General features: G+C 37.5%; 1 protein-coding gene across 9 annotated transcripts in view; it reads left to right on the top strand.

Annotated features, from left to right (window-relative positions):
• NEO1 (neogenin 1) overlaps positions 1-17,798 on the top strand; it is a 212,119-nt gene that overhangs the window by 89,811 nt on the left and 104,510 nt on the right. For all 9 annotated transcript variants that reach the window (XM_056345733.1, XM_056345732.1, XM_056345735.1 and 6 more), the window contains exons 4-5: positions 1,446-1,599; positions 10,863-10,999. In XM_056345733.1, coding sequence (XP_056201708.1) covers positions 1,446-1,599; positions 10,863-10,999 — 291 coding nt within the window. The remainder of the gene's footprint in view (positions 1-1,445; positions 1,600-10,862; positions 11,000-17,798) is intronic.

Here is a 17,798-nt window from a genome sequence, read left to right as displayed (position 1 = left end):
ATCCAGGATCGCTCTAAGGTTGTCTCCAGGCCTGGTTCTCACAAATACCTTGGCAACCTCATCGTGTTACACCTTGGGGCATGTGCATGCCCTTAGCTTATTGCCATAAATGCTTGGTTATTATTTTTAGCATTTTGAGCTGAAGAAAACCAAACCCAACAATTTTCAGAAATTCCTGCAACTATTGCATAGGTCCTGGGTGAGACAGGGGCCAGATATGTCTGTGATAAGACACCAAATGAGCCTCAGAGAGCAAAAATTGCGTAGGTACAGAATAGCCTGCCCTGATGAGGTGGCCAAAAATAGTTTGAGCGCTTGTCCAGTTCTAGAGCTTAGCTGTCATCAAACGTGTAAGTGCACATCTGAGTACAGAGAAGACAGCAATTAATGCAATGTAAACAGTGGGGTGTTTTGAGAAGTTGGCAGAAAGAGTTGGGATAACTAACAGCAGAAAGGCTGTAGCTGGTATGTAGGAACTCATTTACTCCAGTTATGGTGCAAAGCACATGCTGAAGTTACTGCAGTGACAAAGGGTACAAACTGCATCTTTTGTCCAGCTGTTGCTGAGGCCCCTTGATGAATTGCTCACAGTTCTAGTTAAAATTGATTTTAGAACCTTTTTCCCAATGTTACTTTTTGAAGAGTCATGGATATTTTTAGGAAAGTAGAAAAATAGCCCTTTCTGAGTGTTTACTTGTGGTAGTTCAGAGTAGATTGCTGGACAGCCTTTACTGGGTGGGTATATGTTTTCAATTCTCACAATCAAAATGGCCTTTTCTTGTAGTAAATAAATGAGTAAATATGCACTTTGGTGGTGCTTGTTCTTAAGGGAGGAACAAAGAAACAAAAGCGTCCATTCAAAGCAAAACCAAAACTAATTCAGAGGGTTCACTGTTTCCATAAGGTTTAAAGACAGTAGTGGATTTTTGTTTTAATATAAAGCTTGTGTTGTTGCTTCAGCAAGCAAGTTATCTAGTTAACTTTATTTCGCTTTGTGTTGGCTTTCTGCTGCATTAATTTCATTTTCCAGTGTGTAAAAGCACTTTCTCAGGCAGCTACCTGATGAAGTCAGGAGATTGCCCGAGGTTGGCTAGACAAAGTCAAGCCTGTACCTTTCTTTTATAAGTCTTTACTAGCTGGTGGAAGTTCCAGTTTCAGGGCTGTAGCTTTTAGCAAAAATTGTTTCCCAGGGAGTTTGAAGAGTCAGAATCCTGATGGTGGTGTACCATTTGGCATGTCTGGAGGAAATGATAAAAAGCTGTTCATGCGGGAGGCTGGGAGAGTCTCTTACAGAAAACCATTTGTGTAGGTAAGATGGTGACTCAGTCCTGTGAAGAAGCAGGAAAGAAATTGGATGTTTCATGTGTGAGGGTTTTTTTTATTAATATGATCACCTTCTGATTTTGCGTCTGGTAACAACTTTGTCCTTTACAAAATATTTGCAGATCCAGAGGTGCCACAGAACTTGATGTTTGTGAGGCAGCCCTCTTCACTCACTAAACTGACTGGGCAAAGTGCAGTTTTTCCATGTGTTGCTGTAGGATTTCCAGCTCCATATATCAAGTGGACAAGAAACGAAGAAGAGCTTGTAACAGAAGGGTGAGTAATGGCTAACACATATATCTTAATATAATGGCAGGAATCCAGCCAGTTATGATTTCAGATCGGTGCAGAACTTGCTTTCTACTGAATTTTAAACCAGGAAAATAGAAGCTAGTTTTCAAATGCTGGAGAGCTTCTAGACTGTTATGACACGTATGCTAGCTCATGACACTTGCGGAACAATCTCGTATTTTTTTTTTGCAGACATTGAAACCAAGAAATCTTATTTGAAGCAGAAGGGTTATTAAAAATGTACTAGTTTTAGATTGCTGCTGGAGTAAAAGAAGCAATTAAGGGAATAAGGACGCTGCAGAAAAGCTAAGACTTCTTCATGTTGGCATATTACGTGTCCAAAGCCCTGCACTTGTATTACTCTTTCTGCAATGAAAATGGCCAGTATGAGTCTAAGTGTTCCATAAGAATTTAATAATAAGTGTTTAAAGCAGAATTTCATAATTTGTCATTAAAAGAAAATATTAAAGTGTTAGGCATGATTAAAAAAAAATTGTGGTCTTTCAGGAATGCATTAAGTGAAAACTGCTCTATCACACATTGTCATTGTGTATTAATTCAAAATAGTGTGGTAGATGGTATGTATAAGAAAGCAGAACAAATCTTACCAAGAAAATTTTGGTCCAGCTACAAACAGATACTTGAATGTTCTCAATGTCCCTCAAAGTCAGTGGTGAGATTAATGCAGGAAGAAGTTAATTGTGAAGCAATGAGAGGTAAATTATATTGTGGCATGGCTGAAACAGAAAACGGCTAAAGGAATGTGCAGGTCTCTCAACAGGACCAGTAATAGTAATATATCTTTCTTTTGTCAGTTCTTAAATTAAAGAAATCTAGGGGCTTGTAATTTGAACTGTCTTTTTTTGAGAATACAAACTTCCGTGGGTAATGACTAACAGTTCTAATACCACTGAGAAATTGTGTTGATGTCAATCTGATGGCATATGATTTAGATTCATATTATTTTGTAAATATAAGAAATCGCTCACATACAAAGGATGGTACAGACTCATTAGAGTTGCACAATCAAATCTGAAGAAATGTCAGAATAAATGTGCCTGGTAAGATCCTAATTTGTTTTTCTTGTATGTAAAATGATGTCATGTCCATATTTTTATACATTTTTGCTGCTTTGCCCCCCCTTGCTCCATCCTTCTGTAGGTTATGTCCCATTCAGTGCTTTATGTGGGCTTTAAGCTTAGTTACTAAAGAGGTCTCCTTTTTATTTGTTTCTTTTTTTTTTTTTTTTTTTTTTAATATATATAGACCGTAAATTTTCAAATCCTGCTCTGAATACAGCTGTGCAGGCTGTCGTGATAATCTCAGAGGACTTCACAAATATTTTTCATTTCAAAATTCAGAGTGAGAAATTTTATTGGGGACCTGAGGCATAACATTAGTAAACATATTTGATATTTTTATGTGCACAGTTTGAACCATGTAGACCTGATTTTTCAGAATATTTAACATTAGTTTTTAGCAGTACGTCCCTTTGTTACAAGAAGGGGTTCCAGCTGTACAACTCGCTCTGTGAGCCGCGTGCCGGGGTGTCTGTGTGGGCAGTCAGAGCTCTGAGCGGTTCCTCTCTGCTGTCACCAGCTCCTTGCTTGAAGCCACTCTTACTTGAGCATCGTTCTGTCATCACATGGACACTGCGCTGAGGCAGCAGCAGGAGCCAAAAGGCTGACAGTTGTCCCCAAACATCGTTTTAGTAAACACTTCTCTGCTCTGGCACCAAATGAGCTGTGCGTGTTCTCTGCCGAGCCCAGGAAAGCCTCTCGCCAGCGTGGGGCTGCAGGGGCCTCTGGTCCTGGAGTTGGCTGGTTGTTGCACCCTCTGGGTGTGTATTCACTAGGGAGGATAAAGTTGAAAAGACAAAGAAATATTCCTCTTCCATTTGAAATAACTGTTTTCTTCTGCTCAAAAGCAGACCAAAAAGGAGTAGGTAAGAGTTTTGAACAATGAAAATTTTATTTGTTTTGACTTACTACAGTACAGAACCTTTCTGGTCTGGCTGAAGATGAGTGAGTAAAGTTACCTTGCTGATGAAATGGATTTCTTAGTGAAATGTGTGCTCATTATAGAGTTTAATTTTAACGTAGGTAAAGGAGAAAATCTGATTTCTTTTTCACTATGTAAGAGTAATATTCCTTCATTGTTGTTAAATCACCAAAATCTGTCTGCTGCTCATGACTATGACTTAACAGAGAAGAGATTCAAGCAGCAGGCAAGAAAAAGTTCTTAAACTCCTTTTACCTTGACACCTATCATATTATTCTTTTGAATAGGAACTGGAAAATCTCTAGAACTAAAAATTAAGATTCTTTGTTGGAGTAAAGCCTGCAGTTAGACTGTTCCAAAATAAGTGCCTCAGCTTGTTATGCATGGTCTGTTAATGTAATTACAAATTAAATCACATTTAATTTGTTTTAAAATCCCTTTTTGATATAAAAGTAAGACTTCTCTTATTAGCATGGCTTTTCTTTTAAACCCCCCCACCCCCCCCAATGATCCTTTCAACTGAACAGGTTTTAATGTACCTTGTGCCTGGGAAAAGCTCTTAAATGTCATGGGTTTTGTCTCTGTGCACACACTGCAGACAGTAACATACATATGTGTAGATGTACACACATGTATATACATATGTATTGATACATGGCTGTGTGTATGTATGGGGTTAGGAAACAAAACTCAGATAGCATGGTCAGGTGGGTCTCTAATTTTTACCCCTTGTTAAGTGATTTAGGCATGCAACCTTATTTTTACTTTTGTCTTTTTAACTGTGGCAATTAATCTAATACAAAATTAAGTATTTTCCTTTCAGGCCGTATTGCAAAGGAGAATATGTATAGGAATCTGTATTTATAGGAAAAATAGATTATTATTAAGGATTGGGATTGGTGGAGTTTTGGAATTAAATGTTTGTTGTAAGACCTGAAAAAAGGGAAGGTGTTTAAATTTGATGGAGTATTTGTCAAAGTCTGCAATAAATTTATGTTAATAGATAAATATGAATAAACTTTAATGGTGGCAGTCTTGGCAGTTGTTGAAACAAGCAACCTGTAATGCAATATGTTGTGAAATCAGTTTGCTGTGATAAAATATTTTCCAAACTAATTTGAGTGAAAGAGCAGGGAGCTTTGATTGTTGAGTGAGAAAATGGTGACATTAATGCAATGCTAAATGTTTCCATTATAGTAAAACTGTTAGAACTTGAAGGAATCCTTTCAGAGTTGTTAAGTTAAAGATTTTGAAGAAATGTGATAGTTACGCTGCTGACTTTTTTTTTTGTTATAAAGTCGTCCATCAAAGACTATGAATACCCAGGTTCTACCAGAACTTGGGGAAGTCTCAGTCCTGCGAAGAGTAAGAGTGTTTGGAGGAAAGTGTCTCTGCACGCTTCCACCATGGGTCTGCCCTTCTTTCGGCATTGCTGCCTGGCTTCGGTCTGCTCCTTTGATGCCTTTTTAGCATATTCACAATTTCAGAGATTAAAAAAAAAATCTCAAAGTTGAAAATTGGACCCGATAGCCTGTCACTGAGAGAAACATTTGACTTATGATGAAAGCATTTCATTGGATCAGCTTACTAGTCAAGCTGGTAATCTCTATGATATATAATAGTTTTCTCAGAAATACGTTGTTTGAAAAGGAAGGAAAAGGCTTAAACCCTGTTCTAGGATGAGATTTATGATGCCTGTTCTTATAGCTCCAAACTAGAACTTCAAATAGGAGGCAAGCCCCTAGGCTCATACGTGTTTGTGTGTACAATCTTGTGATACAGGGTGTACTGCTCTGCTCATACAGTTCTTTAAGACTGGCTCTCTGAACGGACACCCACCCCGTCATACACGTGGTTCAGCAATGCGAATATACATTCTACTTTTTCAGCTGGATTTCCTCTGTAAACTCACAATGAGTAATATCTCTGCCAGGAATGTAGGAAATACTGAGAGAAATCGAAGGAAGTGGGGAAAGCCACTGAAGTATGAAGCTATTGGAATAAATCTTATGTCCTTTACAGAAAACCTTATAAAGTAAAATCTACTGTATTGTCAATATTACCTGATATAAAAGGCTATAATGGAAATGTTATATACAGGTTGAATGGTTTTGCTAACTTAGAGCCTTTCATACTTTTTTTTTCTTTTTTTTTTTTTTAATGCCTTGTCTGGCTAAGGATCCTACTGCATGAGAGTCTGTTGTTTAGCAAACGCAGGAGTAATTTTGTGCTTTTGATAATTCTGAAATTGAAAAGTGAAGTTTCAGGTGAGGTGGCTGCCAAGATGGATTTTCAAGAGCTTAGGGGGGGAGGTACAGTTTCAAATGTTTGGAAGATGATGTCCTGCTTTGAAACCTTTCCAGTGTGTGGATCAGTATGTGCTCAAACAGCATATATTCTGTACCTCAATTTCTATTTGGACACTTAGATGGAAGAAGTTACAAATACATGTACCACAAATTCTTTAAAAAGCTACAGTAAATCTGTAAAAATTCTAAATCTGAAAAACAATTGAAAGGATTCTGAATGATAACATTATATTTTAATAAGGCTATTGAAGTACAGCTAACTTCGTGCGTTTGGGCTGTTCCATATAGCAGAGTTTTATGCCATTGAAAAACACCTACTGAAAACTATTGTGGTTGTATGGCTATTCATTTTCTAAAGTGAGGAGATCATAAAGCTGAGGCTGCATGTGCAGCATTAATTTTATGCTGTTGCTGTATGCGTTCAAATGAAGTCCTTAATTGTACAATCACATGCATACTCTTAGTGCGGGGGTTTTTTCTTTAATACTTTGCACAAATGTGTGATATTTTTCATTATTGCATATTGCTGTTTGTAAGGCAGTCTGAGCGATTTGTATTAAGTGAATTACACTTGCCCAATTCTGTAAAGGTTAAACATAGCAGAGTAATTATGGAGATTTTTCTGGTAATAGATTCCACAAAATAATCTAATTTAGTGTCTGATTTTATCTGCTTTACTTTACCAAGACTGCAAATAGATTATAAGATGTTTTGGGAAGAGTAATTTAGAAGAGAAAGAAAAAGCCAAAACCTCAGGGTATAACTGGCTGTTTGAATGCAGTAAATTAATAAAGGCTCGCTATATTTTGTGATAATGAAACACAAAAAAGCATGCGAGTTAGGTATCCAAAGTAGCTGAAGTAATTGTATATTATGAGTGTGTAACTGAGGGCTGTATGGAATGCATATAAAAGGCTTGAATTTGATTTTCCTGTTCCCTGACATTTGAATGATCAATCTTTCTTGTTTTTAATGACACTTTAAATTATGTTATCCCTTTTACATTAAGCTGATTCTTTGTCTCCAGTGTCTGAAATCTGATTGCTTCACTCATGTGGCAGTGCTTCATTGTCCTTCCAAAAATAAGATGTTTTTACTTTATCACAGAAGCAGTTGTTGCTTTAAGCCCAGACCTCTTTCACAGCTAATGCATACAGAAGCAATCGCCAAGGAGTCTGACAGATTGTTTTCTTCCATGTTTTTAACTGTGATGAGCTTGTGTTGGATCACATATTGGTAAACTCTGGACTCAACTCTAGGTTTTCTTAAGGAAAAGAATCAAAGAGAATAAAAGCACGGCACACAGTTTAGATGGCTGAAAACTGTATAACCTTGTTTCTTGACAAAAAGGAGAATTCATGCAAATGCTACCATGTTGCAAGTAGTTTGTGAGATCCTTTATGACAAACTCTTGTTGCCTAATTTGACAATGTCCAGTAATTTTTAATAGTTTTAGTAAACATCTTAATTGCTAGTTAATAACCATAATAGTCTGCTGCCTGGCCATGCAGATGTTGCTTCACTTCCCCAGAGGTTGGCAATGGGAAAAAGAGCATCAATAAGGCACGTGTGGCTTTTAAAAGGTTAATGATGGAAGCTGGTGGATATCCAGAAAAAGGCACTATATGTCATCAAAATGACACCAACATTCTGTGTATAGCCTTCTGTCATTCCTCTGCAGTTTTGTTTGTCTCGGCCTCTTGCATCCAGTCAGTTCTTCCTGCACAGCCTTCCTCCCCGTTCTGTACCCTGACTGTCTCTCATAGCTCTAGCACATTCATGAATAGGCTCCATTTCTTTCTGCTTTCATCTTAGCCTTCAGCAGATTATATGCTACTCAGATTAATTTAATTCACCATGAATGCTCAAAAAATAATCAAAGAAGCTATTTTACATAATAAAAGAAGACACGGAACTGCATATATGGATGTGTCAAGTTCCAGACTGGTTTTAGTGCAGCCTTAACACATTTAACACGCCGTTCTCACAAATACGCTTCAGTGACATTGTTCCTGTTTGCTTTGCCGGTGTTTGTGAAGCTCTGCTTTGTTCGTGGGCTGTCGGTGTCCAGGTGCAGTCACAGAGGTTCAAGACTCGGGAAGAGCATCGTTTTCTTAGATCTTGTTACATGGTCTTAGAACTTTCTCAGATGGTCAGATTTGCCTTGGAGGTGGTATAGTCCAACGCTTCTAGGTTCCGTTTCTTTGTGCTAACTTCAACAGACTTGTGTGGTTTAAATGTAATTAATTTACCTGGACGGAATACAGGTAAGTAGAATACAAGGCAGGGGGAGAGTGATACAATTTTGGCAGGTCCTGTTCACATCTTAGTACAAATTTTTCTTGCTGAAGATAGGAGGTGGATCATCCTTCACTATCTTTGGTTACTACTAAAGCTCCTATTTTTTCTACATACTAATTTTTATCTTATCCGTGATAAGAGGCTTCTGCCTTTTTTTGGCTGCAGTGACAATAAAATACATATCTAGATAATCCGAGATGTATTTTCTTGTTGCCTTACTTTCTGTCCTTGAACCACTATTACGTGTTTCTAAATCAGATTATAATGACAAACTTCTTGTTGTTTTTCTCTTAGCCTAGAACCTGTTGGCAGTGCTGTCCACATACTCCTCTACTATTTTTTCAGGCATTCCTCCTTTTAAAGTACCTAATACATTTTTTCAAACTTACTGCTATCTTCACTCAGATTCCCTACACTTCTTGCAAAACAAAGTTTTTGTAGTCTTCCTTTTACTAGATCATGGAAACAGGATGCCTTTCCTTATGGTATACCTGGATACCATCTCTCTGAATGCTTTTAAGACTAGTTTGTTTCACTTAATTCCAATAATGATTTTGTTTGCTCTGCTTTTAAATGTATTGCATCCGAAATTTGATCAACAATTATAGTAGTATCGTAAATCAATGTTAGTGGTAATTAGGTGAGTCAAAAGTGTTTGTGTCCTAACAATTTACCTTTCTAAACAGGTAAAAGCATTGGTTCTACTAACATAATTACTCTTAAGATTTCAAGTGGAGAAAGGAATTAGGTTGATTTTTGTACCTTGGCCACTCTGTAGAGACCAAAAAAGTTAATTGTTGTAATGTGCTTTTTAGTTAATATTTTGAAAGAATGCAATCCGTTCCTGCCTGCTAAGCCATTGCTTGGTAATGCCAGAAAGGAAGCCATCAGGTATACTTTTTTTTTTCTTTTCTTTTTTCAGCTGTGAATAAGAATGGTGCTGGATCAGCACCCAGTCATGATTTGTTGTCTCAGCTTGGGGGTTTTGGTACTGGTACTGGCATTTTGTTGTGGACGCTTGGAGTGATGAAGGACCTTGGAAACCTCTTGTACAAACCTGTATCACATAAAGGGGAACGCTGGTTGCAATGGGAGGAGAATGTGGCTGGAGGCTGGGGGTACTACATTTAGCATAAAATGCTATGTTCATCTACTGCATTTGGCATAAAAAGCAGCTAGTTTATATGGGCTGAATTACAAACACACACACACACACACACACACACACACCCCCTTTACAAGTCAGAGGGGGAAAATTCTGTACCAAAACTTTGTCACTTCAATGGATTTGTGTTTGAAGTTTTTTTTTTTAACTGCTTTCCCATCCTGAATTCTTACATCTGACAGAAATGGCCATCTTTTTACAAAGATCCAATTGCTACACATTATGAAATGTACGTTACTGTTCCTTATGTTGTACAGGCGTAAGTCTGTCATTTTATGGTTCACTTAACTTTTCAAGCAGTAAGTCATTCCAGCTGTATCTGCAAGCGTGGGTTGGTTTGTTTTTTTTTAATGATGTGGTTAGGTTATTTCATTTTCATTCTTAAGTTCTAGTTGCTATTGTCTCAATACCTTGAATCATATTTAATTAAGAACAACTGAAGCTGAAAGTGCAGGAAGATGAGCTACACTTGTGGATTTGATATAGTTGAACTTAATTTTAAATGTAAAGCCACAATATGGAATTTGGTCATCTATTGAAAAATTCCTCTCTCTAACATGGTTCCCTGTAAATGGCACTCAGAAGCATTATGTGTAAACACTTCTTTAGTTTATGTAGACATTTTAGGCAGAGGACTTGTGAGCGTTGGTTGTGGTTTAACCCCAGGTGGTAACCTAAGTACCCCACGCAGCTGCTTGCTCACTCCCCGCAACCCCCCGCAAGGGATGGAGAGAAGAATCAGGAGGAATGTAAAACCAGAGGGTTGAGATAAGAACAATTTAATAATTGAAATGAAATGAAATGAAATTAATAACAACAATAATAATAATTACAATAACAATATAAACAGTAATGATAACAACAAAAACAATAAAAATGCAATAAAATGAAATTAAATTAATAATAACAACAATAATAATAATGACAACAGTAACAATATAAACAGTAATGATAATAATAACAAAAACAATGAAAAAGAGGGAGAAGAGGAGAGGAATGAAATCCAAAGGGAAGGGAGAAAAGAAAACAGGTTGATGCATGATACATTTGCTCACCATCCACTGATCAATGCCCTGCCAGTCCCCAAGCAGGGATCGAGAGGCCCCAGCCAACACTCCCCACCCCACCCCATTCATACACTGAGCATGACATCCTTATGGTATGGAATATCCCTTTGGCTAGTTCGGGCCGGCTGTCCCTCCTCCCAATTTCTTGTGCCCTTTCACCTTCTTGCTGGCACGGCCTGGGAAACTGAAAAGTCCTTGACTTTAGTATAAAATTTACCCAGCAACAAGTACAACCATCAGTGTGCTATCAGCACTGTCATCACACCAAATCCCAAACTCAGTGCTGCACCAGCTGCTAAGAAGAAAATGAACTGTCCCAGGTGAAACCAGGGCAGCACTTCTCTGGTGACACTCCGCTTAATTCTGTGTGTCCATCGAGTCACCTGTGTGTCCTGTTTTGCACAGCCATGGGAGATTGCTGCTGCTTGCGGGGGGCAGTCTGGAGGTCAGCGAGGTTACGGAGGAGGACGCTGGCACATACACCTGCACAGCAGATAATGGAAATGAGACGATTGAAGCTCAAGCAGAACTTACAGTTCAAGGTAGGTCAAGCACTTAATTTTCAGAGAGAATGTATCTCCAAATGACTTTTCACAAGACCTATATTGTGTGAATAGTTAAAAACCTGGTTGTGTTTTGTGCCCTGTTTGGGAAAAAAAAAAAAAACAAACAACCCCCCAACAAAAAAAAGCCTACCACCCCCACAATTCTGTTATAAATACTGTGTTACGTGTTACTCTGATTTGTTGTTCAAACTGCTCATAATTTTGTAAATATTGAAATGATTAATTTGCTTATATAATGCATCTTGAGCGTGGTTAAAAGCTGTTGTACATGCTCAGATATTATTCAACATGGTCAGTGCCATACTTTTTAAATGGAGGACAAAGGTCACTGTGGATAATCACATCTGAAAATTGGCCTATACTACTACTACTACGGTCTACTTTGAAAAGGAAATATATAAAGTGTTTTTCATAATCCTTTAAATATTTTGTTGTTTTCAAGAAGCTTGACAGTAGGTAAAAGCTGAGATACGTATTTAGTAATGCTCTTCATTTAACGTGCATATAACTTCCTTGCTTATTCTGGAAAGCTATTTTTACTAGAAACGGCACTGAAATGTTAATGTTGTTTTAAAAACATCTGACATAACCTGTGCAAATGAAGTACACTTGTTAAGGAGCAGGAAAAGAAGTTTGGCTTTTTCACCTTTCTTACATTTTTCAGGGATATCTTTTATTAATTTGATCTTAATATTGGTTTAAAATTCTCCTGCTAGGAGGTAATGATATGTAAGAGTGGTTCATATATGCAATATCCTTGTAAAAGCTTAACTGACTTTGTTTTACAATGGATTGTAGCAGTAGAAAGTTTGTCTTAAAAGCATGTTTGATGGGATACATTTAATCACTGAACAGCCCTAAAGGAAGGTTTATCTATAGGTGAAACCTTTATGACCAAAAAAAATTGTTTTACATTGTGTGATAATTATTCTTGTACCATGAAATGTTATGTAAGGGCATGTGAGCAGAGTTCTTGCTTCTCTATCAACAAAATGCATGCAAGTTGGACAAATTTTAGTACTCAAGGCATGTGTATTTAAGGTGATGCAGTCTGTCTCTTGGAACATCTGAAACACGGCTGTGATTCTGGTATAGAAGAGCTACAGAAGATCAGTTGAGTTTTAAAAAATTATGTATGACAAGGGACAACAAGAGTTGCTCAGTATTTATTATTAACATTCAATTGTTAATATACTATATATTATATAATTAACATATAAACATTATAAACATATTATTATTAACATAATAATATTAATATTAACAGCTAAAGTCTTTCTCTTCAGGAAGTGGAGTATGAAAGAAGGTTTATACTGGCATCTGCAGCATTTCTGCTTGATGCCGCAGCTGTATTTAACCTTGTCTATGTAAAACTGAACATAAACAATGCTGTACCTTGTTAATGAACATATGGGGGGAATATGCTCCTGAGACTACGTTGTCAGTGCTCACTTTGCCCTGTTACCTGCCCACCGGTACCTTATGCTTCATGTCGCGTTTTATTCTCTGCTGGTCTTGGCACTAGCTTTCTGAGCGTGTCTTTTGCTTTCAGCACATTACTGGTACAGAGACATTTTAGCTTCTCTGCCCTTTGTTAAAAGTTGGGGAAGAAGATCTGAAAAATGCATTTTCTGCAAGGCCTGTTGAAGTGCAGTATAGCTCTACTTTGGCTCGAAGTATTTTGAAAACCAACAAATTCTGGTCATGCACAAAATCCCTCACATCTTTCTTACCTTATTTCTTGGGCCAAAAGGATAAAGATTGCACCCTGTCTTTTGAAATACTTACATGCTTGATGCTTCATAGCACTTTACGATGGTTTTATGCAACCCACTGTGTGCTGTGTTTAATTCAGTTCCAACCTATATATTTTGCAGAATTGGCATGAGGCTTTGAGTTTCATGGGCAATGACAGAAATTAATAATATTAATGATATGCAATTAAGCTAAACATGCCATAGAGAAGACTGAAATTATAGCCTTAATATAGGATATACAGCCAGGTCACTTCAGGGATGAAAGTGATCTTGAGATAACTCTTTTGCTCTTTATCTAAACTAATGTCAATTATTTCTTTATTTGCTTGTAAAAATTTAGAATATGTTCTGCCAGTTCTTTTATGCTGAATTTTACATAGATGCCTGGCACCACCAAGGGAAAAAAAAAAAGAAGATTTCTTGCAAGGCTTGAGTATTAAAATATATTAAAGATTATACAGAATGCATTTTGGAAAGCTGAATTTATGATTTTACTTGGTTCTAATCTTAATTCTACTTTCCTTTGAGGGGTCACTGTAGAGAGTAATTGTATTTCTGCATTACTATAATTTGGTGAAGGTTTGAATAGTTTGAGTAACTGTTATCTGATCACTGTATCATTTCTATTGTATCACAGTAGAAAAATTGTCATCTCATCCCACCTAATAACTGCATGATTTTGCTTAATTTAAGCTGCTTCTGTCATTCTTAGAAATTAGCCTGGCAGAAATTCTTACAAGAAATCCTTATTTTTAATTTTTTTTTATTTTTTATTTGATTTCTATGTCTCATCTGTTTTCTGCACCTCTTGAAGCACCTGAGGTTTTTTGTTTGGAGATTTCAGTAGCATACTAGTCATTGTTCCAAGGCAATCAGTCTTTTTTTCTTGTATTAACATTTCATGATGGCAATTCAGTGAGACATTTGTGAATCTCTGCTGAAGTGTGGTTAAGATGGCATTGTTTGACAGTGTTAGGACAGTTAAAGTGAAAAGGTGTTCCTGTTGATGCCTCTTAACTGAGATTTCCCTGCAGCACCAGGTAGGAATTGACTGAAATTCGCAGGTAGTTAGAAGCAACCGGGTTTATCCAGTTGTAAGCTTAAATTGTGCACAGAATAAAAAGAATGCTCATTAAGCATTGCTTTGCTCCAAGACCAGCTTTTCTATATCCTTTAACAGGGATATAAAAACCTGGAAGCTAGCATGCTTTCTCTGTGATGTGATACCAGTGGCAGCAAGCTGCCATGCATCTGCTGCACTGGGCTGATCACTGGAAGCTTGTCCTTCCATGGCGGTAAGGATGGAATTGCTGACCTTCATCATTAAAGGGCAGGGTGCTGTGAAGTGTCCCACCCTGAGGTGTGTGCTGTGCTCAGCTGGCAAGAAATGCCGACATTTTGCTGTGCTGCTGCTGTGTATGTGTAAGGTACATGGGAGGTAATTGAAGATAGCTTATTCCAGCTGCATACAGCATATAAAGTGGTCAAGCCTTGGGAGTTGGTGCGTTTTTTTTCTGTGAAATTTGGCTCTATTTTCAGTTCAGATCAACAGTACCTTAAACTAATGCAGTTTACTGAGATGCTATAGGTGGCGCTTAAAGATATCATCTGTTTCAGATACCTGGAAGTAGTCTGTAGCAGAAGTAGACATAGGCTACCCTGTGTCATTTTTTTAAAAAAAGTATGTTAGAGGAGCCTTCTGTTGTCCTTAATGCTTGGTTTTAAAAAATTATTTCATTTCCCTACATACATTACAGGAGGACTGAATCTGGAAAAATGACTTGAGCTATAAAGAAGTTCTTGACTAGAAAGGTACTCGAGGGTCCAGAAGAATATTACACAAATTTGTTTCCTCAGTCTCTTTGTCTACAACACGTATCTTGAAGCTAGAGTTACAAGAATTTCATTTTATTCAGAGGATGATGGAAAATTAATGGAATATTTTGGTGAAGGCGGTTCTAAGAGTATGCACGTACAGATCCTGAGAGTACAGGAAAAGTGCTATTTCAGTACTGATGAAGGTAAATAGCAGTGTTAAAAGTGTTTACTTGAGAAATTTAAATTTTAGGTGGGTTTGGAGAGAAGAAAGTGTTTTTTAAGTAGCCTGCATTTTTGAGGAAGACGAAAGAATCATCAATTATTATAAAATAATACCTGTTTTGCCATTAGTAACATTCTTTGTACCTTTACTCGTGAAACATCTGAATTCCAGCCCTTTGTGAAGCCTTGTTATTCTTTGATATGGTACCAGGGGATTTTTTTGCAAAATTCACAGGGAATTGAAAATGCTAAAAATCTGGAGTACATCTTGGAAGACAATGATTTTTGGTGTAGGTTCTATCAACCACCTGGATTTAATTCTGTCCGTAGTGCTGGGTGACACAGCTGTTCCTGCCCTCCTCTCAGTGTGGCTGTGCCCACTGGAAGGGTGGGCACTGTCCCCACTTATCCCCACAGCCCCTCTTGTCTGTAGGCCCAGCTGCTTTTTGTGAGCTCTAAGGCACTTTAGTTAACTTAAACCAGTTAAACCAGGCTTTTTCAGACTGGTTTGAGCTGTGTTAGATCATTTCAGTCAAAATGGGTGGGGGAGCAGCTGCCTGAACAGCTCAGCGGTGGCTCTGTTGGAAGTGCAATTTTCAGGCCTTTTCCTTGAAAAAGGGAAGATGCACTTTGCCACAAAGTGAGGAGACACTTGGAAGCAAACTCAGAAGACTGCTCTGCATCAAGGAGTTACAGAAAATAAAAGTTTCTAGTAATGTGTGTGCAAATTAGAGATTTCACGTGTCCTTGTGTCACGCACCAAATTTTTGACTTGCAAGTTCGAGAAGTGGTTTGAGTGTGGAAGAGAACACGAAATTTCCTGGGGGAAGACCTGCAACTGAGAGGGTTCCAGCCCCTAAAGCTTAACATTTCTGAATCCCATCCACATTTAAGATAGTCTTTAGGGAAAAGTATCTGATGGATAAATGTGTGTACAGCTTTGTACCTGCTCACTTTTCCCTGAGTTAACCTTGGGTGTAAAAAGCGTATGTCAGCGCGGTCTCAAGCCAGCACCTAGAAGGTGCCATTCCCAGGGCAGATTACCTCCCATGAAGGGAGGTGATAATTTGGTGTCCGAAAATCTTTGATAGAAAGTCAAATATCTTTTAGCCGTGTTGACAGTGTTCTTCCCCTTACTGTCAGCAGGAGGAATGGTGCTGGGTACCAGATTTATTTACATCACATGTAATGAATTGAGAGCACTGGAAAAATTTGTTTTGCTCTCACCAGCAATGAAAGAATCTGTAGTATTTCTATGAGATAAGAGTGGAAAGTGATGAAAGTAAAGCTGGGGAAACAAGTAGTAAATGTATTTAAAATGCAGTTGGCTGGCTTCTGTTCAGTCTAAAACCTGTGGCCTGGAAGACCCATAGTGGCAGTTAAATACTGAGAAGGTTATAAGTTCATTCTTCATCTGGGAAATATTTCAAATTTATTACTGTGCCCAGCACCCCTGGGATTTCTGCAAATACTGTGACTCGAGTTAGATCACTGCATGAGCTTCCTGTCGCCTGTCTTGGTACTTATGCTGTAGATAACGAGTTTAGAGGGAGTTTTCTCTTTCTGTTGAAATATTTACTGCAGTTAATAATGAACCAGAAAATAATAAACTAAACAAATTCCATTTTCATTTTCCTTGTAAAATTGATATAACAGGTCTGATGTCTTTAAAATAAATGAATCACTGCATTTGTGTGAGAGAAGTCAGAAATGCTCTTTTTTTTTTAGTTGTCTGTGTTATTACCTTTCAGTGGGTTTTTTGGGATAGCAGACGGTTGACTTGAGTCATCTAGGACAGCATTCAGTGTCTGATAACATATCTTACATCTAGGCATTAAATACTTTGCTGTGTTAACGTACTAAAATTAAACATCAAAAAAGGAAAGTTTATTTTTGGGTATCTGTAGTGATAAATTAGAGGTTGCACATGGCAATAGGCTGATCAATACCTCATTTGTGCTGCCAGAGCAAATTGTACGGAAAAAACAAATGCAGAAGTGTTTTGATAGAATTAGCAGTTTTGTGCTTTGGGAGGAAATGCTGGAAATATTTTCAGTATAGCTGAAAAGCATTATGCTAATGGAAAATCCTTATTCTAGCAAAAGATATGTGTATTGCAATGTTGGTCCTGCAGTGTAAGAAAACGATATTTTTGCTTTCTATGCAAGAGTTCGGTAGTGATATTTTGTCTACCCAATAGATTTTCAATTAATAGTCCGTGACACAAATCAGATTTGAAAAGATGATGTTATTACAACACAGCTGAACTGTAGTTGATTGGGAGTCAAGACTAAACCAACTAAAACACTCCTTTGTTAGTGTAGCATTGTCACATGCAAAAACGTTTGAGATAGTGAAATTTAGGATCGTGAACACTTGGAGCAAGGTTTGGCACGCTCGAAAGGAAAGAAACTTGGCTTTCACAAATCTGTGCAAGGGTGCGTAGGTCAGGCTTTCTGAGAAGCAATCTATCACCTCTGTGGTTCTGCTTTACTTTTCATACAGCGGTTGTATTTGCTGTTGGTGTAATAGTGTTTCTAGTACAGGAAACACATTGTTATTGATGGCAGGTAGTTATTTTAAGGTTTTGTATTTGAAGATACTGGCTTAAAAACTAGCTGTGATTATACTTGTGTTAATAAGAATTCTCTATTTTTGTTTACTGCTCTTTATATTTGGGAATTGCATAGTCTAAGGCTGTTGATGAGGCTTTAAAAATAGCTTGAAAAATTGCTCCCATTTACACTTATTGAGAAACAAGACTTTGGTCAAATAGCTCCCCTCGTGTCATTAAAATAAGATGAAAATGTACCGGGAAGTGTGAGGTAAGTCAAAATGTGTGGCTCTTTCCCCATAGCTTTATTTTAAACATGTAATTTTAAATGTGTTTGGTTTGGTTTTTTTTTAATATCTCAAAAACTGTTGAAAAAGAATTGTTTCTAAACTTATTGCATAGGAAATGGGCTATTGGTGACAGT

This window comes from Falco biarmicus, chromosome 7 (genome assembly GCF_023638135.1).
Source record: "Falco biarmicus isolate bFalBia1 chromosome 7, bFalBia1.pri, whole genome shotgun sequence".
In the NCBI taxonomy this organism is placed as follows: Eukaryota; Metazoa; Chordata; class Aves; order Falconiformes; family Falconidae; genus Falco; species Falco biarmicus.
Note: the sequence above shows the minus strand (reverse complement) of the source record. Positions and strands in the feature narration are given on the sequence as shown.